The sequence below is a fragment of the Thermobia domestica genome, chromosome 4 (assembly GCF_964235325.1).
Source record: "Thermobia domestica chromosome 4, izTheDome1.hap1.1, whole genome shotgun sequence".
Lineage (NCBI taxonomy): Eukaryota > Metazoa > Arthropoda > Insecta > Zygentoma > Lepismatidae > Thermobia > Thermobia domestica.
Window position 1 is genome coordinate 260845836 of NC_137457.1, and position 27574 is coordinate 260873409.

General features: G+C 36.9%; 2 protein-coding genes across 2 annotated transcripts in view; one reads left to right on the forward strand and one right to left on the reverse strand.

The window, feature by feature from the left end:
- Nucleotides 1–27574, forward strand: part of LOC145684032 (uncharacterized) — a 271555-nt gene that overhangs the window by 41114 nt on the left and 202867 nt on the right. The gene's annotated exons all lie outside the window — the stretch shown is intronic.
- LOC145683598 (uncharacterized) lies at nucleotides 4607–13938 on the reverse strand. The gene is made up of 3 exons (XM_081754939.1): nucleotides 13747–13938; nucleotides 8282–8444; nucleotides 4607–4833 (listed from the first exon to the last, which is right to left on the reverse strand). The coding sequence occupies exons 1-3, from the start codon at nucleotides 13936–13938 to the stop codon at nucleotides 4607–4609; spliced, it is 582 nt and encodes a 193-aa protein (XP_081611065.1).

Sequence of the window (27574 nt, forward strand, 5' to 3'; positions counted from 1 at the left end):
CTTTTGGGGGCTCGTTTTATTTATTTTTCTGTTTATTTAGCTATGCTATTCCTCCTGGGTGCACACAGATGCTAAATGAGCCTGTTTTACTCTGTGGACGCAAGTTCGGTTCTCGGGATGTTTCAATTAAACGAGGAATGGTGGTTAGTGATAGTGGGACGAACTTATAGGTGGCAGTGTTCACATCGTATTGTCTTCAGGGCGTCGTATTCTATCGTATTACTTGTATTGTCTCTAGGGTTTCAAACATCTGGTTGTGATTCCAAAAATCACTTTCTAGCTATTTTGATCGTAGCGATCATTGATTTTCGCATTAAAAAATTGATACAAAAAGTGCGACTATTAACGCGAGTAAACATGGTATTTATTGCTAAAAGCAATCAAGAACATTACATTTTGAAGCTATTGTCTTTCAAATGTCCTCTTCTCCTTTAGTGCATTAAATGGATCCTGAATGGTTCAGTTTTGCACCACTTTTGCGTATATATTATATTCATAATGGTGTATTCAACATTTCCTTTCAGTTCACGAATTGTTTATGGTAGCTTATTCTCGTAGATCTGAGACGTTGTACAATCTACAGTTAATAATCCAGAGGGAGAGATCATGTAATCTGTGGAGACAGTTCACATTACGATATCTCGAAAGAACGCATCCAGGGAAATTTTCATCTAATAAGTTCAAAGTAATCAATTCCATTTACTGAAACAGAGGACATTTGAGACATTATCTTTAAAACTTAATGCTGTTGATTGCTTGTCACAGTAACAATAATAATAATAATAATAATATAAATTACCAAATACAGTTTTCAATCGATCGCGTGTTAAAGCTATTGGTAAACTCTTGATCTTTTAAGTTAAAACAATGTGCATCTTTATATATTGTTCAGTTTGATCAATCTGAAAGTATACTATTTTATTATTATTTTTATTATTATTATTATTATTATTATTATTATTATTATTATTATTATTATTATTATTATTATTATTATTTATATTACTTTTTGCAAAGATAGATTTGTTGGAACTTGCTTTATCAGAGTGTAGTACATTTGAAAAGATAACAGTAAATTAGAAATAAAGAACGGTAGAATTAAATTCCCATACATTATGTTTCTTCTAAAACTGGAGTGTTGACAATGCTGACAACTCTCAGCGAAAATTCGACATAGCATGTAGAATAGCAACGAGAGTTCCTTTTGAATTTGTAATAGATGTTAGATGTTCTCTTTTCTCGTAATGTATATATAATCTTTTCTTGTGTTCCTGATTGCTCCAGTCGTAGAACTCTGCGCAGCAACTTGGACAGTAACCTTCATGACAATAATGTTTAAAAAAAAATACTTAGAAAATAAGGTGTATTGCACCTATCAAAAATTAAATAATATTGTTTAAATGATAGGATAAATCCTCTATGCGTAGTTTAACGTTAGAAATTTAGGAAATGGAATTCGTAAATCAGGATCAATTTATTTTTCTTTGACATTGAGTCAATTTTGTGATAAGGAAAATGTATAAGTTTATCTTTCTTGGTTGCAATTGATGGGTTTCAAACCTGTCGGCAAGTAAATTCTCTGTAATGATCCGGTAATACTACTAAAACTAAGGAAAGCTTGTAAGTTTCTATTCTTGGGCTTGGGAGGAAATCCCGCTGTAATAATTTGGTGATCCCACTGGAACTAGAAAAAAAAAAAAAAAGTTTCTAAGTATATCCTCGTTGATTGAAATGATGAGTTTCAAACCTGATTGACAAGCAAGCCTCCTTTAATCATCTGATAATGCCACTGAAATTAGGGAAAGCAGCTTCTAAGTTGTATCTTCTTTGATTAAGATTGGTGAGCTTAAAACCTGTTTAGCAGGTAAGCCACCTCGAATGATCTGGTAATGCTATTGCAACTAAAGGGAAAGATTCTGGGTTATATCTTACTTTGTTGCTCTTAATGAACTTGAAACTAAGCTTCCTCTAATGATCCGGTCATGTACTGAAACTAGTGTTACGATTCTTTATATTGAGGTTTCTGTTCGATTCCAATGGACAGACTTTTGATTTTCATCATTTACAAATATGACATACTTTTATTTTTATTTATTTTTATTTATTTTTATGAAGTAGACATTGCTTTTGTAGTTTTAAAGCTTCCTGGAAGCATCTTTGATTTATTACATTAGTGGAATAGCAGATTCCTTTCAAGCGCAATATTGTTCGGTCAATCTTACGTGTTATTTTTCCCTTTTACAACCTTTTATTTTTCTACTTATGTCAGACAACGTTTTCTGGCTTCGTCGTGTCACTAAACTGTGCTCGAGGACATTGCACATATATTAAGCTCTTTTATGAATCTGTCAGCAAACACGTAGCACTCTTCTAGCTTGGAACAGCGATTTCATCGATTACAAGAATTTGTAATGTCATTACGTCTGTGATTATTTCGAAGTTGGATTTCGTTCATTTATTTCTGTTTGCTGAGGTTTGGCTTTCCAACTTCAGTTTTCTCAGTGAGGAACCACGCTTGGAGCGTGAGGTTGTCACCCGAATATTGAGGTCTACGACTTGCACTGATTACTTGTCATTTTCTGACATCGCGAACACATTATTGAGAGGACGTCCGAGGATTAAGGTTTTAATTTATATGGAAATGAGGAAGACAAGAGGTGTGGTTTGTGTCTCCATCCGGGAGACAAAACTGTTTGCTTCGAGAGTCTCGGGGCACTTCATTCTGGATTTCTTCAGGAACATCATTGATGAGACAAACGAGAGAGATGGACTTACAACTACTGACGAAGGTACAGTAATCTTCGAAACAGGGAGCCGCAGTGGCTCAGTGGTAGAGCGTTCACCTCTGGTGTGTGGGGTCCCTGGTTCGATCCCCGCTCAAGCCAAGTGAACTTTGTGGTGGACAAACACCGTGTGCGTGGATTTTCTCGGGGTTCTCCCGTGTCTTCCCACTTTCTTCATTCCACCATTTAATTCATTTCTCATTGTCACCGTCTCCTTTAGCCTAGCCGGCATAACCGTGGGATGTAAAATTCAAAGATTTCTTCGAAACAGTTCAGTGACAACGCCAGACTTGGAATATTATTAATTTACCTTAACACCTATCCTATCTTGCTGCACTTCTAGAAAATGAAATTTGTATTCATGTTTTATTTCACATGTATCTTTGAGCTACATCTCCAAGATGTACTCTAATTTGTACTTTGTAATTGAGATTAGTGAATGACGTGTTCATGAAATTTCCAAGTTCAGAGGCTGGTAGTGGAGAAATTTCCTCAAAAAGTAAGTTAAGTATTTCTCAAGGTTTTTGCCTTCTCACTCCAAAACAACGGCAAGCCCGTGATGTTATACTAGGAAACGTTTCCAGGTTGTATCTTTCTTGATCCAAATTGTACTTCAAACTTATTTTGCATGTAAATCTCTCTAATGATCTTGTGATGCCACTGAAACTAGAGGAAATTTATAGATCGTATCTTCTTTGTTTGTGATTGATGGGATTCAAATTAGTTTGGCAGGTAAGCCCCCTCTAATAATCTGGTAATGCCACTGAAACTAGGTTGTATCTCCGTATTTGCGATTGATGGGCTTGAAATATGTTTGGCAAGTAAGCCCCTCTTTTGATTTGGTAATGCCACTAAAACTTGAGAAAGCTACTAGACTATATCTTCCTTAGGGTACGATTGATGAATTTCAAACCTATTTGGCAGGTAAGCCCCCACTAATGATCTGGTAATGCCGTTAAAACTAGGGGAAACTTGTATGTTATATCATCTTTAGGTTAAGATTGATGGGTTTCAAACCTGTTTGGTAAGTAAGCCCCATGTAATAATTGGTGATCCCACTGAAACTAGGAAAAGATTCCAGGCAATATTTTCCTTGACTGAGATTGATGAGCTAGAAACCTATTTGGCAGGTAAGCCCCCACTAATGATCTGGTAATGCCGTTAAAACTAGGGGAAACTTGTATGTTATATCATCTTTAGGTTAAGATTGATGGGTTTCAAACCTGTTTGGTAAGTAAGCCCCATTTAATAATTGGTGATCCCACTGAAACTAGGAAAAGTTTCCAGGCAATATTTTCCTTGACTGAAATTGATGAGCTAGAAACCTATTTGGCAGGTAAGCCCCCACTAATGATCTGGTAATGCCGTTAAAACTAGGGGAAACTTGTATGTTATATCATCTTTAGGTTAAGATTGATGGGTTTCGAACCTGTTTGGTAAGTAAGCCCCATGTAATAATTGGTGATCCCACTGAAACTAGGAAAAGTTTCTAGGCAATATTTTCTTTGACTGAGATTGATGAGCTAGAAACCTGTTTGGTAGGTAAGCTTCCTCTAATGATCTGGTAATAGTACTGAAACTAGGAAACGTCTTTAAGTTGTATCTTCCTTGGTTAACATTGATGGGCTTCAAACCTGTTTGGGAGGTAAGCTCTTTCTAACTATGTGGTTATATCACTGAAACCATTAAAATGTATAAAAGAAAATAACATTTTTCTTGCTTTTTTTGTATAATTTTATTATTAACAAACTTGTATCTAAATTACAGTGTGGTAACATCTCGAGACACGCATACTTACAAAACAAGCAAGCAAAAGTTCTCGTTTAAGGAAAGTAAGGCGAGGAAAATAAAATACATAGGCTAGTGACAAGACTCATAGTTGAGAATATAACGAGAAGGAATCTATCACAGACTCGTGACACTTGGTGCCACTCCTTAACAATTTCATCCTGGACTTCTTGTTCTAATCGTCTGGTTTCAATTTCATCCAATCTCTTCTTTGTTTCTTGCAGTAGATCCAAAAGACAGCGTTCCGTAGTTGTTCTATGATCTGTTTAATGAAAATGATATAATAATAGAAAGTAGTTTCATTAAATATTTTGTTCCTGTAAAAGGCTTGTTATATGTACTATTACTACTAAAACATCTTTTAATGTCGCAATTATTTCGGGTTAAGTGCCTATCGCCGGACCAATTTTAGGAAATTTACCGGGTCATTTGGAGAATTTATTTAAGTTTATGAGAAAGAATGAGTACAAGGGAGGTAAGGGGAATAGTAAAAGTTAGAAGAAAGTGGTTGTATTTGTTGATTGTTTTTGATGTTATTAGCGGCACTGTATGTGGAGACGGTTGGACTATTTCGCGGAGAGGTACACTTGTTTTACTATACGGATCCAGAAATCGTAAAATGTACAGAAAAAAATTGGCAAGTCCTTAATTTGCCCATTTCATGTCGAGAACAGTATCCAACCAACCCCTGCCGGGCTTCTAACCCGTTCCTACTACTACTATTACTACTCTTACTCCTACTTCTACTACTACTAATACTTATACTATGGATCCGTATTAAAGTAATGCTGCACGCCTAATGTAACGTAATATAACATAACTTAATTTAATCCAACAAAATATAACCGAATGCATTACACTTTTGTGCTTTTTATATATATATATAGTTTTCAAAGTGGTCCGGCGATACGGCACAAATGCCATTATTTCATTTTTATTTTCGTAGAAATTAAACAAGAATCAATGAGTAAGGGAAGAAATTTACCATCATGATTTAATAAGTAACTCATCGCAGTGTTCAACTTGAACATATAAACAATAGTGTGATCTTGGTACAGATAAGTTTTCCAAATACTTTTCATGTTTGTTGAAACATTTATTCTAATGGTACATCAAGGTTATGTATATCTGCATAGTCAGTCAGTGTCGAACACATGAAGCCACAATATCCTCCTCAGACCCGAAGAAAAACGAATTGTTATATTTGGGTTTTATTTCAAGATTCCCGTTGCTATATATGCAAATGAAGTTATTTTGTTCAATTTTGGTCAACTGTGGTCATCCCTAACCAGCAGTGGATAGGTCTCAGGTGGCAACTGGCGGAAAACTGATTGTCGCTTGAGGGACCACAAATCAAGGTCAGGTCTGAGGAGGATATAATGGCATACTGAATTTCCTTGCCAGTTGGAATTGAGTGCCATCCGATGTCTCTTAGTAGTAATGGCACCATGACGTTACTCGTCATGTGTAAGTACTGAGCACTATCCAGGTGCCCTTCAGTTCTGCGAATCTGTCTTGCACCGCTACTGGAAATCCAACCCCAATATGAAATAGATACATAAAACTGCGATTGCATGCAGTCACATATCCATTGTCATATCGGGTGCCCCTTGGACGATACATAAAATGGCATTCCTCATTCGATTTTGTGAATATAGATTCATCTGAGAAAACTAAGTTTTCCCAATTGTGACCCACATTCGCATGTGCAAACGTGAGACGGTAAATTTTGTGTTCGTCTGAGAGTTTTTTCTTCACGGCGACGTAACCCAGCTTGACGATGTCTTCGCAGAGCTGTCTGCTTACTACCAGCAAAGTGAGAAACTTCCCTTAGCTGTCTAGACGTCCTTAGTGGGTCTAACCAATTCCGTTTACTAATCTCGCATCTTCCGCCTTGATGGGTACTTGAAGACGACCATGAGATCATAAATTACCAGTTTGATCTGTAGTACGAAACTGCCGAATCAATCACCTGGCTGTAGCGGCCGGGATACCCATTCGTCTGCGAGCTGCAGTTACAGTATAGCCCTCATAAGGTAATTACAGCTGAATGTCTGTCCATAATCAACAATGCTCTGAGCTGTGAGCAGCAAAAGAACAAGCAACAGCTGATAACTGACATGTGAGTTAACATAATAGAGTCAAGAAAGGGTACAAAAGATAAAAGGCAAGGTAAAAGAAAGGCAGAAGATTTACGAAGAAATAAGGTAAAAGAGAAAAATATAAAATACAAGGAAAGATGTAAATAATATAAAAATATACTTTGATGAAGTTGTTTACAAGATCAAGTCGTAAGTCTTGCCATATTCTGATACACAACCTAATTGTATTTATTACCATACAATGCAAGCAGATTAACATTCACAGTATAGTCTCTAGTGTTAGACTGTCTGCAGCCATCTTCCTACCAGTTCCTCGATTCCACATCCATACCATGTCTTACTCTGAGAAGCAAAGAAGTCTGCTGTTTTCACCTGCTGGTTGGTGAAGTATCGTGATTTCAGGATGTGCGCCATGCACCGAAACAGGTAGTAATTCAAAGGGGTAAAATCAGGAGTATATCTCGGGTGTGGCATTGTCGAATTAGTTCGATGCCATTAAGTTCCTGTATTTTTTCTTGTGTTTTTCGAGCCGAATGTGGTTTTGCGTCATCCTGTTGAAACACGGTGCACTTTCGGTTGCAGGATGTTCTTGGGGTAGTAGAGCATCCATCTGCTCCAACTGTTCGGATTCAAGGTCGTTAATGAATTTACGACCGTTAGATAGGAACTGGAAGTAAACTATCCCCTCGTAATTACACCACATATAGAGCATGATTTTATGCTTGAAACGACCCTGCTTGATAACTGGTTCTAGAAGTTGGCCCGTACTCAACCACTGTATTTGCACATTCGATTTTCGGAAAGATTCCCACTTTTCGTCGTATATGGAAACGCGATTTTGCAGCAGCACACATCCACTTCCCACTTCACACATCTAGGCCTGAGCTGGAGTTAACTCATGGCATAATGCAGCAGCTCGTGATAGTTTTCTCGATTTCAGGAAGGTGACTCACTACAATGGACTGGGACATATAGAGATGGTTTGAAAATGTCGTGTGTTGGTGGATGAATTTTCCTCAATTGTGTGTTCTATGACCTGAGAATCTATCACTCTGATGCGGCCAAACCTTGGCTGATCTTCAACATTTTTACAACTTGCCTCAGATTTCGAAAATCAACGAGTTGCTGTGCTGTGGTTCACTACACCTTCACCTTTCGTATGACAAAGAAATAACGTTTCGCCCCAGTTCGAATTCATACAGTGACAGTTCAAGTATAGACATTGTTGAGTACTTAATCGTCACTGCCACTAAAAACTGACTGAAGATATTGACAGAACGGTGGTCTCCATGCTAAATAGTCTGCTTGCAACACTACCTCTTGTGCCAGTTTAATCTTGAACTTACAGTCAATCACGTCATATACACACGCCTGTTGTTTGGGTTGTGAAAATATTGAAAGACTTATGACCAACCTTATATGTAGATAAGTTATAGGAAACCTTTAAAAATTCCACACATTTTTTAATGTGCAGTATACTTCCCTTAACTGGAAAATATATTGTTATATTCCTAGTTGTATATAACATACTAAAGTAAATAATGTGCATAAAAACTTAAGAAAGAAAGAAAGAAAGAAAAAAAAACTCAGAGAGGAAATCAAACATACCTTTGTCTGAAGCATAGGTTTGGTTTAAGTGCGCAAAGTTCTCTTCATGCCAGAAATTATTTCTGTTAGTTGCTTGATTTGATCGAACATGGAACATTCGAGGTCGAAGTTCGCCCATGTATTTGGTCACAGAAAGTTGAAGAGGAGGAACTGTTGGATTGTCCTGATAAATATAGAAAAATTTTGCCTCTTTAATTATCATAACACGCATAATGGAAGAGATGATATAATGGCAAATTATTTACTTAACACATACAATAAGATAATACCAATGTTTCATTAATGATTTTTTTTCCAATGCAAGTTAAATTTCAGTGTTATGTGTCGGATGATGATGGTTATCTTCGAAATGTATTGCTTTTAAAGATAAGTATATAGTCATATGTTTTTATTTATTTATTTATTCTTTCAACTGAATTTGTAATTTACGACTACTACTACTACTGTTTATCGTTACATCAAAGGACTATATTTTCTGGAAATAACGTAAGTAAAAGGCTAATAGTCACCGCAAGAAACAAACCACATCACTAGGAAGTACTTCCGAAGAACATCGTCTCCATCTTCAGCCTAAGCATACTTCGAAAAGGATTTAAACTATAGGAAATAAATTATGGAGAGGTAAAAATGCTTAAAAAGAATTTTAAAAATATGCGAAGCAAAAATCTTCTTGTCACTAGAAATAGACATATGTTAATAATAATAATTCACTTGTCACTGTTTACTGTTGTTTACTGGTTTTCTTTTTTCATTACTTTCCAGACGGAGGAAATTAATAGTAAAAACACTGCTCCATTTTCATTTTCTCGTATGATACCATGTTCAACCATTATAAATGTTCTTGCTTCCAAGTATAACAGTTGTGGTACACTCCATGTGGTCGGAATGTGTGAACAGACAGTAGGTCTCAGGGTAGAAAAATCAGTAGCTGCTCAGGGTGAACGGCACGATAAATCAGATACCCCAGTTCAGTTCCCACACTTTGTCATTCCTTGAAATACTTATGAATTATTTCATAAATAAGTAAAATTGTCAACAAGTTCTTATACGTATAATGCGAATCAAATATTACTTACGAGTAACTATCATTCTATTTACAGGTTTGTGCAATTCGTGAATACTACTTGCACTTCCGAGTTTTTGACTCTCCTCTGAAGTCTTGGTCATGGGGGATAGAAACAGGAGACAGAAAAATATAGAAAAAAGGAATAGACTTACCAGGGTAGAACAGTGCTGAGGACCTGGTAAGTTTTTCCTCCCTTGATGTTTTTATTTTTCTGTCTCCCGTTTTTAACTTCCCTAACAAAAACTTCACGGGAAAGTTCATAGCTCGGAAGTTCACGTAGTAATTGAATAAGTACGTAACTAGACCAATTATTAGAAATCCTTAGCATGTTATTAGAATGTCTGGAATATTTCTGAACTAGTTAATAGTGTAATATACCATGTGCTTGTGCTTACAAACATTCTACACGTGCTCCTGTTTATAAATAACAACCATGTGCACCTTACGTTGGAGTACTACAACTTACAGACAAGAGAGACATCAGCGACACCTACAATCATGTGACAACGTAGGAACAGCAGAGCCACCGCCTCCCGGAACGCTTATATAACAGAGGATTCCATGGACAGCCGTCAGTTTCTATTGATCAAATCCACTTTCTGAGCTTGCAGTGAAGTCTAGGAAGCACCTACAATAACCGAAAGCCTTAGCTTGCAGTGGAGCTAACGATGCCTTCTCCTCTTGGCTTGCAGTGGAGTCTTGTAGGAGACTTTATTTCTCTTGCTGCTTGCAGTGGAGCAGCAGAGAATCCTAATCACAACCAGCCTGGTTTGCAGTGGAGCCTTGTCGGGAACCTAAGCCTCTCTGCTTGCAGTGGAGCCTTGTCGGGAGCCTAACTCCTCTTTGTTTGCAGTGGAGCAGCGAGTGTTCTACACCTCCTCACGTAGTTCGCTACTGAGGGATCCTTGTCAAGGTCTGGTCGAAGGGACGCTATTCCTATCTTATATTAGAGAATTTACATTATTGTACTATTCTTGTAAAATACTGTTTATAGTGGATTTTATAATAAAAACCGTTAGTGGGAAACGATTCTGGACTATAATTTGCTCTACCAAAGCTCTACCTACCCGTATACAGGAAGAACGTTACAATTTATATTATATTACAGGAGATTTGTCTATATGTAAGTATCTAAAATAGTATTATAAAAACATTTGATTCCGTCCTAGTCCTAGTAGTGGTTCAACGTATGGAATATTTCTGATAAATAACAGATTTTTCTTAAAGAAAACAAGATACTTACATAAGAAGTAACAATGGTTTGTATAGGAATATAACTTGATGTGTGCGGGTGAAAGTTTATGTAATACATCCATGAATATTCAGTTCTTGTATGTGTAGTATCCTTAGTGATAATTTGTAACGTTAATTTCTTTCGTCAGCTACGTTACATATTCCCTAATTCTAAATGTTTATACAGTTCACAAGATTATCTAGAATAACTCAACACAGTTATGCATTTCAAATATATGTTATTATCTTTCAACATATATCTCGTTCGCCACATTAAAATATTATACATTCAGAGTACACAAGATGGTTCTTCGTTACATCTCTATTTTTCAGTTGCCATAGCAACGACATTAAACGGATAAACAAATCGTCATAGCAACCAAATTAAGAAAATCTCTCGATAGGATACACATATTTAAATTATTTCTTTCTATTTTTCTTCTTCTTCTTCTTAAGTGCTTATGCCTTCAAAATAGCACTTTTGCCCGTAACTATAAACAATACTCAGAAAGTATTTACAGACATTATCGTTGTATAATGGCTCCCGAACTATGGGACTCCTTTAAATTGATCACAATTAAAGAAAGAATCCTGGACCGTTAGACATTTCATATACAACTGTTGCCTTACTTTTTGAATAGCCTTCATATATATAAAAATTACAATTCATAAAATAATATATTATTTTAATTTTATCTCATCATTTTTATATTTATTTAGTAATCAATTTTATTTTAATTCTATAAAATTACCGACGAGAAGGACATTCAAAATATGACAAATTTGTTGGTTATTTTTAGGTACTAAATAGACTCTTTAACTCAATGCCATTTATACACATTAACAATAAAGTTGGTATAAGCTGAAATACAACATAACCTCATTCATTTCTTCGGACATAGTTAGCATAAACTTGATAGACAATATTTGTATCGATGCATAGATGTAATTGCATAGAATGTAAACGAAGTAAAAATTACAAAGAAATCATAACATTCAAAGTGAACAAAACAAGAAGTAATTAGTATCACAAAAAGATCACACAATAAAGAATTGCTTATACTAATGATCAATCTGAAACTTCGATATTATCGATATTAATCTTAGATAAGACTTCCGAAGGAACTAGCTTTTCAACTAATTGCATCCATTTATTTTTGGTATGGTTTGACGAACGCCATAACTCTGGTCTCCTATGTTCATCATATACAACATTGAAGGCAGGATCAGGATTACAGTTGGCCGCACTGATTTTCTCTTTAATAGTATGAATCTCTTCTTGCAGTCTTCGAAGTTGATTGGCATGTTCGTTGACTTGTATTTCGAGTACGTCAACAGTACTTCTCACCAATGCAAACCTATGAATAATCTGTTCCATCCTATTGTCAGTTACTTCCAATTTGGTATTTATCTGTTCTAATCTGAATCCAACTGGTGTCCTAGTTGTGTCATTTGTTCCAATCTGGTGTCAAATTTGGAATCTATTTGTTGTCCTATTTGCTGAGCCACTTGTTCCAATCTGGTATCAAAGTTTAGTGTCACTCGTCCCAATTTGGTTTCCATCTGTTGTGACATGGAATTCATTTGCTGTCCTAGCTGTCGTAAAAGTTTGATTACATCTGTTGAAGTCTCACTTCTGGAATATCACCTTCAACTCCTGTATTCACATTCATTGTAGGTCTTCTGTACATTTTTCTTTTATTTCGTAGCAATAGATAATCTATGATGCTGAGGGATAGTTTACTAACACTTCAAACTGATCCCCAAGGTTCCCGGTTACGGCACCATTAAAATATGTAACGTTAATTTCTTTCGTCAGCTACGTTACATATTCCCTGATTCCAAATGTTTATACAGTTCACAAGATTATCTAGAATAACTCAACACAGTTATGCACTTCAAATATATATTATTATCTTTCGACTTATATCTCGTTCGCCACATTAAAATATTATACATTCAGAGTACAAAAGATGGTTCTTCATTACATCTATATGTTTCAGTTACCATAGCAACAACATTAAACAGATAAACAAATCGTCATAGCAACCAAATTAAGAAAATCTCTCGATAGGATACAAATATTTAAATTATTTCTTTCTATTTTTTCTTCTTCTTCTTAAGTGCTTGTGTCTTCAAAATAGCACTTTTGCCCGTAACTATAAACAACACTCAGAAAGTATTTACAAAGATAGACAATATCGTTGTAAATTTTTAATTTATTCTTCGATTCTAAGTTTTCCAAAGGCCTTCGTGAACTTCAGGGGAAAAGATCTGGTTACCCTATTCCTTGTCTACTGGGTTAATCACTCCAATAGCTAAGTAAGTAGGCTAGAGCCTGCCTTAGGGTAAAAAATTGACGAAGACAAGATAATGATAGTTTAGAATAAATACATACTGAAGGCAGTAAGTAGAAACAGTTAGCTTTCAAGTTTCGAACGGTACGTCGACGGAGAAAAGACTATTGGGGGGGGGGGGGAGAAAAGCTAGAGAAGGATTTTAATATTTAGACGTTTTAATGTTCAAAAGACATTGAAAAAGGCTGAAACAAATAAAAAGCTGACAGTGAAATATTATTAATTTGGAATTACTAACAATGGCATACAAAGGGACATCTCTCTCTCTTTTCCTTTTCTCCTTTTTACACCGGCTAACTTTCATGGCTTAAAAGCAGAAGTGCCTTTAATGCATATATACTCATACCATATACCATATAACTGTCATTTCTAATTTATCAATGTATGACGTAGGATTGGGCTGTTACGATAACAGCTAGGAGAAAGAGAACAACTTGAGCCAAAAAGGAAGAAAAAAAAAGGGAAGGGAATGAAGAGCTGGAATGGAATGAAATAAGTTTATCAGTGTCCGCAAATCTGTGAGTAGTGTATCTGCAAAACTATCGACTACGCCTTGTTTGCCTATTAGCTCTTGTCTTCTATCAACGTTAAGGTTGCTGCCTTCTCCCTGCTTTGCCTGAGGGCTTACTGGGAATACGAGCAACAAACCTGTGACATCATGGAGCATCTACAGTAGTTGGAAGTGACTGTCATTCAAGAATATTTGCTATGTTTCTCTTGTATTTACTCTGAGCTTGCTTTATTCTAAGCACATGAAAAATATTTCAACATATTTTTTTTTTCAGTGTAAAAGAAATTCAAATATTTACCTGATTGATATTTTCATTTTTCTTCAGTTTCTCAGTTTTGATGAACACTAGTCTTCCTATTAAGTCAAATACAATGGTTTTCACTAATGGAGGAACCCTCATCCCTCCTTTGCCCTTGTAGTGTAAATTTAAAACTAGTACTGCCATTCCTGTGGCGGCAGCAACAAGACAAATGCATACAGCATAATACATACCTAAAAGATAGAAATCCGTTATTTATTTCCAGCTGAATTTACAACAAAGTTAAATTTCAGAATGTTATACTTTATAAACTTACCGAAATTTGCTGTGTGAAAAACAAATAGTGCACTTTTGAATGAAACAATTTGACCATGCTTTAAAAGATATTCAAGCTATAATATGACAATCTTTCGAATAGCGGCACCATCCGCCTCCCGCAGAACTTCTTTCTTCTGTTGTCTATAAAACCTGAGTTCACCAGTAAGATTCTCGATATTAGCTTATTCCGATTCCCGGACAAAGTAACGTGAAAGCCGAAAGAGGTTCTAGCGGTAATTTCTGGTGCCTAAAGGGAATGACATGCGAGCTCCTGAGCGAACTTTGTTTCATTGTGTCTGTATGAGTTGCCTTGCAGTCCTGATGAAATGAGACTCCATAGTGGGTTTTCTCTCAGGACACAGCGAGAACGGAGCAACTGTTGACAGTATATATGTGTAACTCATAAATATCTACAGTGAACATTTGGTTTGGTTCCCTAAATACATCATTCTACTAGAATACCACCCACCAGATATGTGGCAAAATCTGTGCATGCACTATTTCCTTGCGATGGATACTGGAGCTTCACCTGACCAGCAGAAAGTCCAACGTCACTTGACGGGCCAATAGAAAACTCATCTCTGACAATTCTGTTGGACAAGGTTTGATACTCAATTCACTTGCCACTCCTTGTTTCTTTCTTTCTTTCTTTCTTTCTTCAAATAATAAGTTATTCGCATGTCCAACTTCATTATAGATTCTAGCATGTAAATCTTCTTCCCAATTGTTGTGTACCTCCAACTTTTCCATCTTTTGTTCCATTAAGACTTTGTGCTCGCGCACTAAATGGCTTGCAAGAGATTGTTACCTTTCAACTTTTGAGGCTCTGTTGCTTGCGATTGATTGTCGAAGTACCAGTCCTCATTACAACATTGCATAGAGAGCAATGGAGAGGAAACAGAAATCTTTAAGAAGTTCAATAAGTAAAACTTCTTATATTCAATCGTGTTTGTTTTATTAGAACTTTTATTCACAATTCACCAAATAAGTCGTTTATTGAATAAGTATGGAATAAAAAGAGGTCTATGCCTTTTTTTTTTTACATGTCAGATAAATGCTGCTCTCTGTGAAAGATTAAGAATCATTAGATTAGACTAGCATGTAAATGTGTACTAACATTACATTGTACATGAGGAACATGTGTATGATTAAGATTGGACATGAGGAACATATAAGATGTATACAATTAAATCAACCGGGGAAGTGAGAATGAATTAGTCCCAGAAGCGACAGTCCTATTAGCGACAGGAACTGTTATCTGTCCTATGAGCGACCGATTCATTTACATTGAGATGATGGAAGATGATATGATTCCTTCTCCTAAAATATGTTTGCCTCTGGCGTTATTAGCGCCGGAACAACCTTGGTATGAAATATGTACGTGCCAGTGATACTGTTCGTCAAATATATTTTTCGTCTACTGTGAGTGCAAATAAAATTTATTTTAATTTTGAGTTAGATTTGACATAGAACATATCAAATAACTTAACGAGACAACAGGGATATTTCCATGAAAAACACATTCCTATGTAATTATTAAAAATCCAGTTGTAATATCCCCTTTCTTCAAAAAGCTCTGTTTTCTGTACTTAATTTGATTCAAATCTAATTACTCACTAAGCACAGTAATATATTTTATTTTGAAAAACTTAAACGTGTAACAGTTTCACCAACTATCTACTTTTTAGACTTCCTAAGACTCTATGAATAAAATGAAACAAAAATGTCAATGATAGAAGACAGCTTTTGAGATCCCTTATATCTAATTGGCTCTTCTCAACCAATCCCACCAATTATAATGCAGTTCACTCTAAACAATCCAAAAGGTAAATTAACTCTTTAAACTATCTTCCCCCCTATTGTAAGCTACTAAAACGTAAACTAATTGCTTAATTTGCCTTCCACCCTTGTTTTGACTTATACATAAAAGCTTGTCGTGTAGCAATCTGAAATAATTCCTTATAACTAGACGAACTGTTAAGTCCAGCGAGAGATTTGTAACTTGTGTAATAATTTCTTCGAATACACCGTGTTTTTAGGTTTTTTTTTTTTTTTGATATAATCAAATGGTGAACACCTTTTTTTCCATGGGCGCCCGATGGGAAGGCAGGGATCGTCCCGTCTGGCTCACAAAAGTGTATACTTAGTAGAGCAAACCACGTATATTGAATACCAGATATATCAGACGTGATACAGCAACCATGGAGATGCATCTCCCTAGAAAATTTTCTTGGACGCCCCTACCTCTTTCTGATTTCTTTCTTATGCCATAAACATATTCAATCTAAACTTATGCTCCGTATCATTTTAACATGAACATTTTAATTGTATTAGAATCATAGACAAAGGCGGAGCTACTCTAAGTATTTAATTAGTTTTCCCCTTGATAGAGTTAATGTGTTCATAGAAATTAATTCAAAAATATAATATTAGGAAAAACGTATAAAAGATTGTTAATGTAATGAGAGCATTCTCACGTATTAAATTCAGGTGGAGCGAAATTTTTCATAGTACATTTTGTTAGGTTCTAAATCACATTAGCATGAAACAATTTAAAGAAGAGACAACCTTATCTTCTTCCATTATCTTAGTATGAACGAATCGGTGACTCATTGGGCAGTTAACAGATCGAATCGGTCGCTCATAGGACAGTTAACAGTTCCTGTCGCTAATAGGACTGTCGCAAGTGGGAAGACACCGTGAGAATTAGCGCAACATTCACAAGAAGAAAAGCATAATAAAAATTGCTTGAAAATGCGTCGGTTATATATAAATACATTCATGGATATGAAACATTATTAAGAGAAACTACAGAAATAAAATTACATGATAGCAGATTGAATTGAGAGAAAGGCTGGAAATTATTGAAGTTTGGAAATGCTATTACTATTTAAAAAAAGTGAACGAAGGGAATAATAATAATAATAATAATAATAATAATAATAATAATAATAATAATAATAATAATAATAATAATAATAATAATAAATACAGGTTAATATTATAAATGTGAATCAAGCTGTAAATTGTAACAATATTTGATTGTTAAGTATTAAAATACAAAATTGCAACAATGACCAATTTGTCAAACGAGCACAACCTTGATAATAAACGCAATCAGTGTATTTGAAATGTCAGTTTTATAAATCAAACACGAATGGAATATCAGAAGTCTTATTTATTGACTTACAAACGTCTTCGTGAAAATTATGTGAAATTCTTAAGAAATTGTTGGAAAAAAGGAGAAATAAGAACATGCAGAATAGGAAGTACGAGAATATTGAACTTATTGAAAGAAAAGAGGAGAAAAGGAAGTGAGGTACAACAAAGAGAGAAAGAGATAGCGTACAGAATTAAGTGTAAAGAATATAATTAAAAGGAAAGATTAAATAGTATAAAGAATACTTAGATTAAAGAGAAAAAACAACGCAGCTTATAAACATGTGAGAGAAAGAGGACACAAAATAGACTAGGAAGGCGTAAAAGGATTAAATAGGGAAAGAAGAAATAGTATAATAAAATGGAAAAGAGCACAGAAGATAAGAAGAAAAGAGAAAGAGAGATCAATGAATTGAACTGTTGGACTCAGTATTCATGAATCGTGGAAAAAGATATTAGATAAGGTAGAAAGGAAAGAGAACAAAAAAGAGTAAACATGCAGCGTAATGTGGGATGTGAGGACAAAGGGACATAGATACCTCCCTAACTAAAGCCAAGATTTTGAAAAGTGAAAGTTTAGACCGTTATAAATTTGTGCGAAGTTCAAAATTGATAATGTTATAAATGAAAGGGATATAATTGATTGTTAGAAGTAACCTCCTCTTATTTTCTGAAGTATATACGCTGTAGTCTTAGACTGCATTTCCATAATGCGTATGATGAAGGCAATGATATATGGCTGAAACTGTAATAGAAATTGGTATTTTCTTTAGTCTGATTTTATTATCATTTAAGACATGTTTCTATCTCCATTTTCACTCTTAATGCTTCTTACTCATAATTATGTTACGTGCAGTAGTATTAATATCAGATTACTTATTTTCCTCATAATATACTATTACTGAGCCATGATCGCAGGATTAACATTCCCAATTTCTGCCATACAACAGCAAGAACATTTGCATTCATTAAATCTAAGTAATTACATGTATTAAACCAAGTATACATCAAAACGAATATGAATACTACAGTACACTCAGAAATAAATGTTACGTTTGGGTGAATTGAGTTCCTGCCCGAGACATATGGGGATTGTGCTCAGTATCTCAGGGAAGTTTTAGGTGCAAGCTCAAAGGGCGCGCGGTGGCTCAGTGGTAGAGCGTTCACCTCCGGTGCTTGGGGTCCCTGGTTCGATCCCAGCTCGCGCCGTGTGGACTTTGTGGTGGACAAACACTATGTGCGTGGATTTCCTCGGGGTTCTCCCGTTTCCTCCCACTTTCTTCATTCCACCATTTAATTCATTTCTCATTATCACCGTCTCCTTTAGCCTAACCGGCATAACCGAGGGACGTTAAACTTAAAAGATTTCATTTCATTTCATTTCAAAGGGTTTAGGAGATACAGCCACTAGATATGACATCAAATGTTTCTTTTCGGACGTCATGTGGAAAGCATTCCGAATGATAAGAAGAAATTCCTCCTGCCACTTGATTCGTGGTCTGCAAACAAAGACGACAGACTTTCGTCAGTGTGTGTTCCAGAAGGCTTTGTTTTGATCAAACGGCTGATACCTGGTGGATGTACTGACATAATTCAGCCTCTGGATGTTCACTTGTTCCGTCCGTACAAAGCCTTTGTTCATCACTGATTCAACAATAACAGGAAGTGACGTGAATATTTCCCATCGTGACACATTCATACAACCTCAGTCATTCACGATTTACTAATTCAATGCTCCTCGTTTGCGCAACATGATTCAATTCGCTTTCCATAAGGCTAGATACTTGAGTGAGGAGCCTGGAAGTTGGATCGCTCCTTACGATTACTGCTTTGACGCAATTGTAAACGACAAATGTTTTAAGTACGACTCGATTGCGTTTGTCAGGTGTGCTCACAGTGAGCAGAGTATTTGTGCGAGGCATGTACTCTTTTCTGACTGCATATTCATTGTAGTAATTGGTAACTTTTCTAACAAAACACTTCGGAAATAACAAAATCACATCGGAAATTGTGTTTCATCACTTAAACATGCTGGAAACAAGAACATGATCTAGTTTAGAAGTGTGAACGTCACATGATCTGTGTTATAAGATGATTTGCATATTTAAATTTTTCGTGAAATTATGAATAATATTTCAATTTAATTAGGAATTTGCATATAAAGAATTTTGAGATTTAAATAATTATCAGCGGGAGCATATAACTTTTATTAATATTTCTATGTATATTTATGGTTTATTGTGTTATGTAAATGAATAGTAATGAACAACAGGATAGAACTTCAGAGAAAAGCAATGAGAATTTAATATTAATGAATATTAACTTCGAAGAAGATAGCAAATTCAATATGTTAGATACGCTAGTTTGCCTGCACAGAGGCAGAGAAAAAAAAAACTTAAAGAAAGCATGTGTGCTTAACGGAGCGTTGGACTCCCACGTTGTAGAAGATTTTTGGAATCAATGTAACCATCTTCATAAGGATAGAAAACCTAATAGCTTCAGGTTTTGCTTAGATGGATAGCCAGTCTCATTTCTTAGTGTTATTATAGGTAGTAGCATACACTATCACTACCGAGACACAGATCCTATGGAGACAATACTTGAAAAACCATAAAATTTTTAGCGTATCGATGTGAGAATGTAGGATACAAAGAGGTGCTATTTTTTTTAGACACTCCCCTTTTTAGCATGTTTGACTCTTGAAGCGTCCTTTTGCCAACGGAACATTCGCAAAGCAAGAAAAGTTGACAATTTCAAAATTATGGGCAAGTTCACTTGAGTTAGAGGGGCAGCTGTCTAGAACGCTGTTTGTAATGGTTCCATGACATCCGCTAGATGTCTCTGTAAAAATATAGTTATCGTCTGCACTGCTGATATGATTTGATTGATAATATGTGTTATGTTAATGTAAATAAACTTTCTGGGTGTTCCCGTAATATTAAACATATGTAGTTCGATATAAATATTTTGTTTTGTCAAAGTGGCTTGTACTAATACCAGTTTTAGGCCTAGTTTGTGGTTGTGGAAGGTATGCAGGGAGACTAACACATACCTTTGTTTTTTTTTTTTAAATCTAGCAGAGAATGCAATACTGCTGCAAAAGAGAAGCGAACTTCCTATCAGTGCTATTGTGCTTATTATCATGTGTCAGGCTACTTCAGCCTTATTTAGAGTCATTTTAATTTGTTTGCATTTTTGCACAGTTCATTTAATTTGTTTAATTAACATCATTAATTTGTTCAGAAACCAAATCCTTCAATGCATCCGTTTCTGTAATTCATCATATTCAATGTCACTTGTTCAAGCAGTTCCTGGTGTCGCCGATAGGTGGTGTCACCTGTCAAAGGTGTCTAAGTAAACAGGGCAAGTGACGAAGTTTGAATAATGTTGGTGTTTGTGTTAATATTTCTCGTAATTACGGCACAGTGTGTGTGCATGACAGATACTAAATTGAAGCTTGATTAATAAGCAATTTAACAAACATAGCGACAGACAACGATGCGATTGGAGTGATAGACAAAGTGGAAAAGAACATGAAAAAGTGTGTTTTTTTTAAAGTTATTTAGGTCACTGGAACCTCACAGGTGAGGGAGGCACCTTCACCCCTATTCCAGTGGAGCGGGCTATTTTGGTTCGGCCCAACCCAGCAGTTGAAAGAAACAATGAAACTGCAAAGGAATATAACAGTACTCGGGACAACCAAAAAGACAGTTCTTCCTGAATCGCGAGACAGTGCATATCGAACACTGCAAGTCGTTATCGTGTTGACCGTCAGCTATTTGGAACTCTGTACCATTCAGAGTTGTGTTCACAAGAATAGTGCGTTAGTCACAAACTTATATTTTGTGCGTGTGTGCTGTAGAATGGGCAATCATAGCTAGTTAACTTTCAGTATTTCCTCGTTTTCTCCGGACTAACATTCTCGTGGTGGAATGGGAGAGTAGGAGATACCTGTTATATTTATAAAAGTGTGTTTTCACAAAAGTGATATGAGACAAAGTGCAACATATATCACCATTTACTAGTGGGAAGAGACAAAGCTTTACACTGTATTTCGTAAAGTGCTTCGCACCAGTATTAATTGTGTGCCATGTCTACGTCACACGCTACCTCACTTTTTCACGCTGTTAACAGTGAAACCTAAAGCGAGTAACATCGTTGGTGAAGAAAACGCATTGCCGTGTTCTGTAGGAAATCTCCAATGCTATCGTATAGCATAGTTTAATTAAAACCAGTAAATACAAGAACTGAGCTATTTCTGCTTGTATAAAGTAGGCGGGTTTTGAACCAGAGAACTCAGCGTGTCTGATGATGTTAGGCTAGCAAGAACTTTCTTCGTATACAAATATTATCGCTAGTATTATCGCACCAAACTCTACCCTTTTGAACCGCCAGTGATGAGACGGGAATCCCAAGGCAGAGGAAACATGACGGTTAGCGGAACCTAACAGCACGACAGAAGAAAGAAAGGGACATGGTCCACAACTTTGGGAGAAACACTACTAGGCAGTGCATCGATTAGTGTAAGCAGAGACACTTCAAGAAAGAAGAGCGTGGCGTGATAAATACAAAAGTGCACTAACAATAATAATTGCGAGCTCAAAGTGTGAAAAAGAAATATTTTTTTTTCTTTTGCTCAGGTTTCTTAGCAAGACCACGCGTGCGAGTGCTTTTGTAATTATAATTTCTGTGTGCTCTGGAATTACGGAAGTGGTGCATTAAATGAGGATTACCACTGGAATGTTGACTTCTTTTATTGTTGCAGTTGGCCGCAAGGTAATGTGTTACCCTTTTGTCTTTCTTGTTTGCTTTTCAGGCCAGAAGCTGGGTCTATCAAGGGATCGTAATTGCGATGAGCATATTTTGGGTATCTTTCGCATACAGGATGGGTGTTAAAACCATATTAACCTGTAAATTAGAGTGTCATGCTTAGCAGGAATCTTATTTACTTTTTTCAAAATTTTAACTTTTATTCATTCTAAGACTCTACCGACTGACTAAATTCACTAAATTAACTTTGTGGCAGGAGGTTACAGTAATTTAAAGTAAATATCAGTTTAAATATTAAGATTCTTCCCACATTTGCATTTTTGAATATTAATGATTTTGGTAATTTATTCAGATTATGCAAACTCACAGTCCTCCCGCTCACAAAGAACTTGGCTGCCTTGCGCGTGGGGCACGATACACACACCATCCTGGATGTATGTTTTGTTTTTAGAAATGTCCTTTGCTAAATTTTGCTTTGAATATTAAATTATGGCAAGAGAATTAAAGTAAAGTCTTGTTTTCTTTTTCATTTTTTTGATTCAGTAAAGAATGTTGCCACACGAAATGAAAAATACCCAACGTTGTTACGATATTTAGTGCAAGCCAGACGCGGGTAGCAGTAGATGTGTTTTTTCTTTCAGGTTGTCGCGCTGCCATCCAGAAAGTTTATTATTTCTGTGTGTATTATTGTTGTGTTACATTCATTTATTTTGTTGAAGTGTGTTACAAAATTTTAAACCTTTTTGGAGGGGAATAACATTTAGCGAATCAAGTTTAGGCATATTAGAGAACCTAGTTACTTATTTAGAGTTCATAATCACTTGATGGTAGTAACGCGAAGTCAAGCTAGAGCGATGGAAGGCTTTGTAGGCGACAACATTATTGACGATCAATTTGCGCAAATAATGGAATTTCCATCGGAGTCTCAGGACACCGGAAGCGATTCAGTAGGAAATGTAAACACCTCTCTCCAGGAAGTAGTTCCGCCTGGAGAAGGTACAGTTAATAATGAGAGGGTTAATGAATCGGAGCAGGTTAGGGAACCGGTTCCCAGCACCTCAGCGCAAGTCACATCTGTATCTGACCCGTGTCTCGCGTCATTATTTAGCATGTTGAAAGAAATAGCAGGCAAGTTAGAAAATCAAGAAAAGAAGCAGGATAAATCACTTCTGGAGATTGCGAATAAGCTTGAGAACCAAGAAAAGATTCATGAAAAGTCACTTTCGGAAATTTCAAGTAAATTAGAAACCCAAGAAAAGACGCATCAGAGAACCTTTTCGGAATTAGCAAGTAGGCAGGAGAACGCTAGCAGAACCATGCTAGATAGGTTAGAGGCTGTTCAAGAGCAGATCACTGCCAGTTTCCGGCATGAGATGCTCCAAAATGTGACAGAGCTAGAAGCAAGGATCGATTCCTCAGCGGAAGCTCTGGAATCCAAGATAACAGCATCCTGCCAGGAACTAAAATCATCAGTTGAGGCAACAGAGAATAAAATTAGTGAATTAGAGGCTCACACTGAAAGCCGGATAGGCGAGATATCAGAGGTCCTTGGTTCAGACCTCGCACAGGTCTCTCGTGATGTCAACCATCTACGTGGTGACATGGAGAGAGTAGGGGAAAGTGTAGCCGCCGTTTCTACTGAAATAGATAGAGTAAAAGCAACAGTAGATAGTTCAGTGGGCCACTTACAATCTAAGTTGTGTAGAGCAGAACTGAGATGGGAGGAACAGCTGGAACTGTTAAAGGAGTCGGTGCGAGAAAACAGTTCCAGTTGTCAAAACACAGCCTCTGTCTCGCATGAGAGAATCGAAACGCCGGTCGCTGGACCGAGCCATGCGGGACAGTTCCCTGAGCTTCCCAGGCGTGAGAACTCAGACGAGCAGGCTGCCCCTCCCCCTCAAAACATAAACAACGTCAGCAGTAGCAATAGTAGTGTTGCGAATTGCCAGGTAGCGTCAGCCTTAGGGCTATTACATCGAGATCTGTCACTTCCTGTTTTTACAGGAGTTGAATCAGAAATACAGGCCCATAATTTTCTAGTAGAGCTAGATAACTATTTCGATTTAACGGGTGTACCAGAAGAGAGACGGTTGGCCTTTTCCTCCCACTGCCTCCGTGGCATCTCACGCCAGTGGATGCAGGTGACTTTGAAGAAATGCGGTAATTACCAAGATCTCGTTAGACATTTCAAGAACGCCTATCTTAGCGAGGAGAAACTTGCTAATCTCCGTGCCTCTATTTTGACGTCACGCTTCGAGACACGGGGAAGCAAGAAACCGACAGAATACTTGTTGGAATTACTGCATACCAACAGTATTCTCGACCCCCCGTTACCGCCCCAGGTACTGTTGCGAGTTCTTCCACGGCAATTGCCATTCTCAATCTATAGATGTATTGTGTCATCTAAACCTCGATCTATAGATGAGTTGTTGAACATTGTTGGTGAGCTGCAGTCCACCTATCAGCCACCAAGTAACAACAACAGTAGGAGGGGAATAAATACACTTACTGTAGAAGAAGAAGAAGAAGATGTAGGACGATCTCCCCCCCCCACGAAACAGTAGGCCGAGTAACCCCACTAGAGACAGGAGGTTCCACAGGGACAATGGGCCTTATTATAATAGGGGTTCACGAAGAGGCAATGGAAGCAGAAATAACAATAACAATGGCAATTGGCGTTCGAGAAATTCCAGTGGTCAGGAGCGTGACACTGGAGATTCTCGAACGAGAAATCAAAACAATCGAGGACAACGACGTGGAAGGAATAGGGGTCGTGCACAAACTCGCAATAATAATAGAAATAGTGACTATGCTGCGGAGGTTAATGAGCTCCGAGTTCATAATGAAAGGACTGAACAGTCCCCGAGACAAGTCTCGTCTCGTGGGAATTCACGTGCGAACAGCCCTGGAACTAGTCAACGCCACTGAGAACTGTCCGCATGTTCTCAGAGCGGTGACTTGAATACTGGAGTACTGAATATTCAGGAGCAACCGGCGAAATGTATTTCTGAGGATATGCGTAATTGTGTTATTGCATGCAACAATGTTGTAGAAGAAGAAAAAGAAGAAAGTAGTGAAACATTTGTAAAGACTTTAGAGACACTTGAGAATGGGGATTGTGAAACTTGTAGACGTATAATTAGCACGACACATTTCGATCGTGAAGGAAATAACGACATTCGTCATCCCGAAATTATGCTTTTACAGAGAAATGGGGACAAAATTAAAATAAACAAAAAGTTGTTTGACGAGACGAATGCGATTTTTAGGGACCTATTGGAAAGCTCGACCGAAAAGCTACCTAATAATAACCTAGTAACACTTCCCGAGGTAGAAGTAGGTCTATTTAACAATAAGATTCTGGCATTATTGGATAGTGGCGCGAGCATCTCAGCTATCTCATTGCAATGTTGGGAAGAAATACGTAAACGAGACCACCCACCAGCGTTCATTAAGTCAGCGAACATTAGAGTCAGTTCAGCGTTCGGTCGCGCCGTCGCTTCGATCATCGGCCAAGTATTGTTAGAACTTGTGATTGCAGAAAAGGAGTACTATACTTCGGCAATAGTAGTGAAAGGGCTGAACCGTGAACTCATTTTGGGTTCACAGTTCTTTGTAGAAAGTAGAGCGATCCTAGATTATGAGAGAAACGTCCTTTCGCTTAACCATCCCCACCATATAGAAGTTTCTTTTCGAGACATTGAAATAGAGGAAGAAGACCTTTTCATAAGAAAATTATCCTGGGAGTTCGAAGAGGATGTGGTTGATTGTGAGAATCCCACACTTAGTAGTATGTGCGTGTCGAGGAGAGGACCGCTGACTACAGAGCAGTTCGAGCGAGCGTCAGCAGGCGGAGGCCACCAGGGAGAGTTGGCTACCCTGCGCAGCCAGTTGGACGATGGGAAGTTCCCAACTGCAGCCGAACTTGCAAACGTCGTTTACTCGCCACAGGAATGGGCGAAGGTTCGAACCCAGGCTACCCCAGAAGAAATCAGAGATCATGTCGAAAAGTATACTGATTTGAGTGGGGAGGAAAAGCAAAAGTTGTACGACGTGCTCTACAAACATCGACACATATTTGACGAGAAGCCCGGTACCATTAGGGATTATCAGCATTCCATTGAAGTGACCGATGGTCGAACCATGAAGACGAGGATGCATCTTTACCCTCTGTGACCTAGATCCGCTGTTAATAATACTTTTAGTCGATAGATGACGTGGGGATTAGTACCGAAGAATACCACTTCGTTTTTGAGTCCGCGGGTTGAGTGCAAAAGTAGAATGAATCATTGCACAATTGTAATAGAAGAAATTAGCCAGTAAAAATTAAGTTTCCTTGCACGATAGCATAACGTAGAAAAATAAAAATTGTTTAAGAGCTTGAAGCCGTGGCGAGCTTCGCTCGTGTGTGTGCCTCTCAACCATCCTGGTTGATGAGTAAAGAAAGTGTCAACAAAATATATCGGAAAATTAAGTCATAGTAGCTCCTCACAAATGAATATCATTAACGCATTTTCGTCGGTTATGCGCAAAGTTCAGTACGCAGTATTCGAGATAGCATTGCTGTAAGATAAACGATCCTGAGTAGAGAATTATCAATGAAGAGAAACGTTCCACCTGAAGAAATACGTTCAGCGTGAAGCCACGCCTCCTCAGGACACAGCTGACCTGATGACGTAGGAAAGACAGGAAATAAACACAGCACGTCATACAGGATGGAGAGCTGAAGAAGAAGTATACACTCCCAGACGCACCTCCTTACGTCTGGCCTTCAAGAGAGTCGTTGCGCGGAGTGTAATACTACAGTCAATAATGATATAACATAGAGAGATGAATTTGGTATAGAATAATGAATATAAAATGATTATGACATGTTAGGGATTATTTTTATTTGTTATTAGTGTTTAGTTTACTATCTTATTATTGTTAGGACATATTGATGTGTTTAGGGAAATCTTGTATAAAGTTAGTATATATACGGAATATGTATGTGATTTATGTAAAGTAGATTAGTACAACTTCTGAGAAAACGCAACGATTAAGCGATTAACGGTTGCATTTCCTTAGGAGGGGAATAAATGTGAACGTCACATGATCTGTGTTATAAGATGATTTGCATATTTAAATTTTTCGTGAAATTATGAATAATATTTCAATTTAATTAGGAATTTGCATATAAAGAATTTTGAGATTTAAATAATTATCAGCGGGAGCATATAACTTTTATTAATATTTCTATGTATATTTATGGTTTATTGTGTTATGTAAATGAATAGTAATGAACAACAGGATAGAACTTCAGAGAAAAGCAATGAGAATTTAATATTAATGAATATTAACTTCGAAGAAGATAGCAAATTCAATATGTTAGATACGCTAGTTTGCCTGCACAGAGGCAGAGAGAAAAAAAAACTTAAAGAAAGCATGTGTGCTTAACGGAGCGTTGGACTCCCACGTTGTAGAAGATTTTTGAAATCAATGTAACCATCTTCATAAGGATAGAAAACCTAATAGCTTCAGGTTTTGCTTAGATGGATAGCCAGTCTCATTTCTTAGTGCTATTATAGGTAGTAGCATACACTATCACTACCGAGACACAGATCCTATGGAGACAATACTT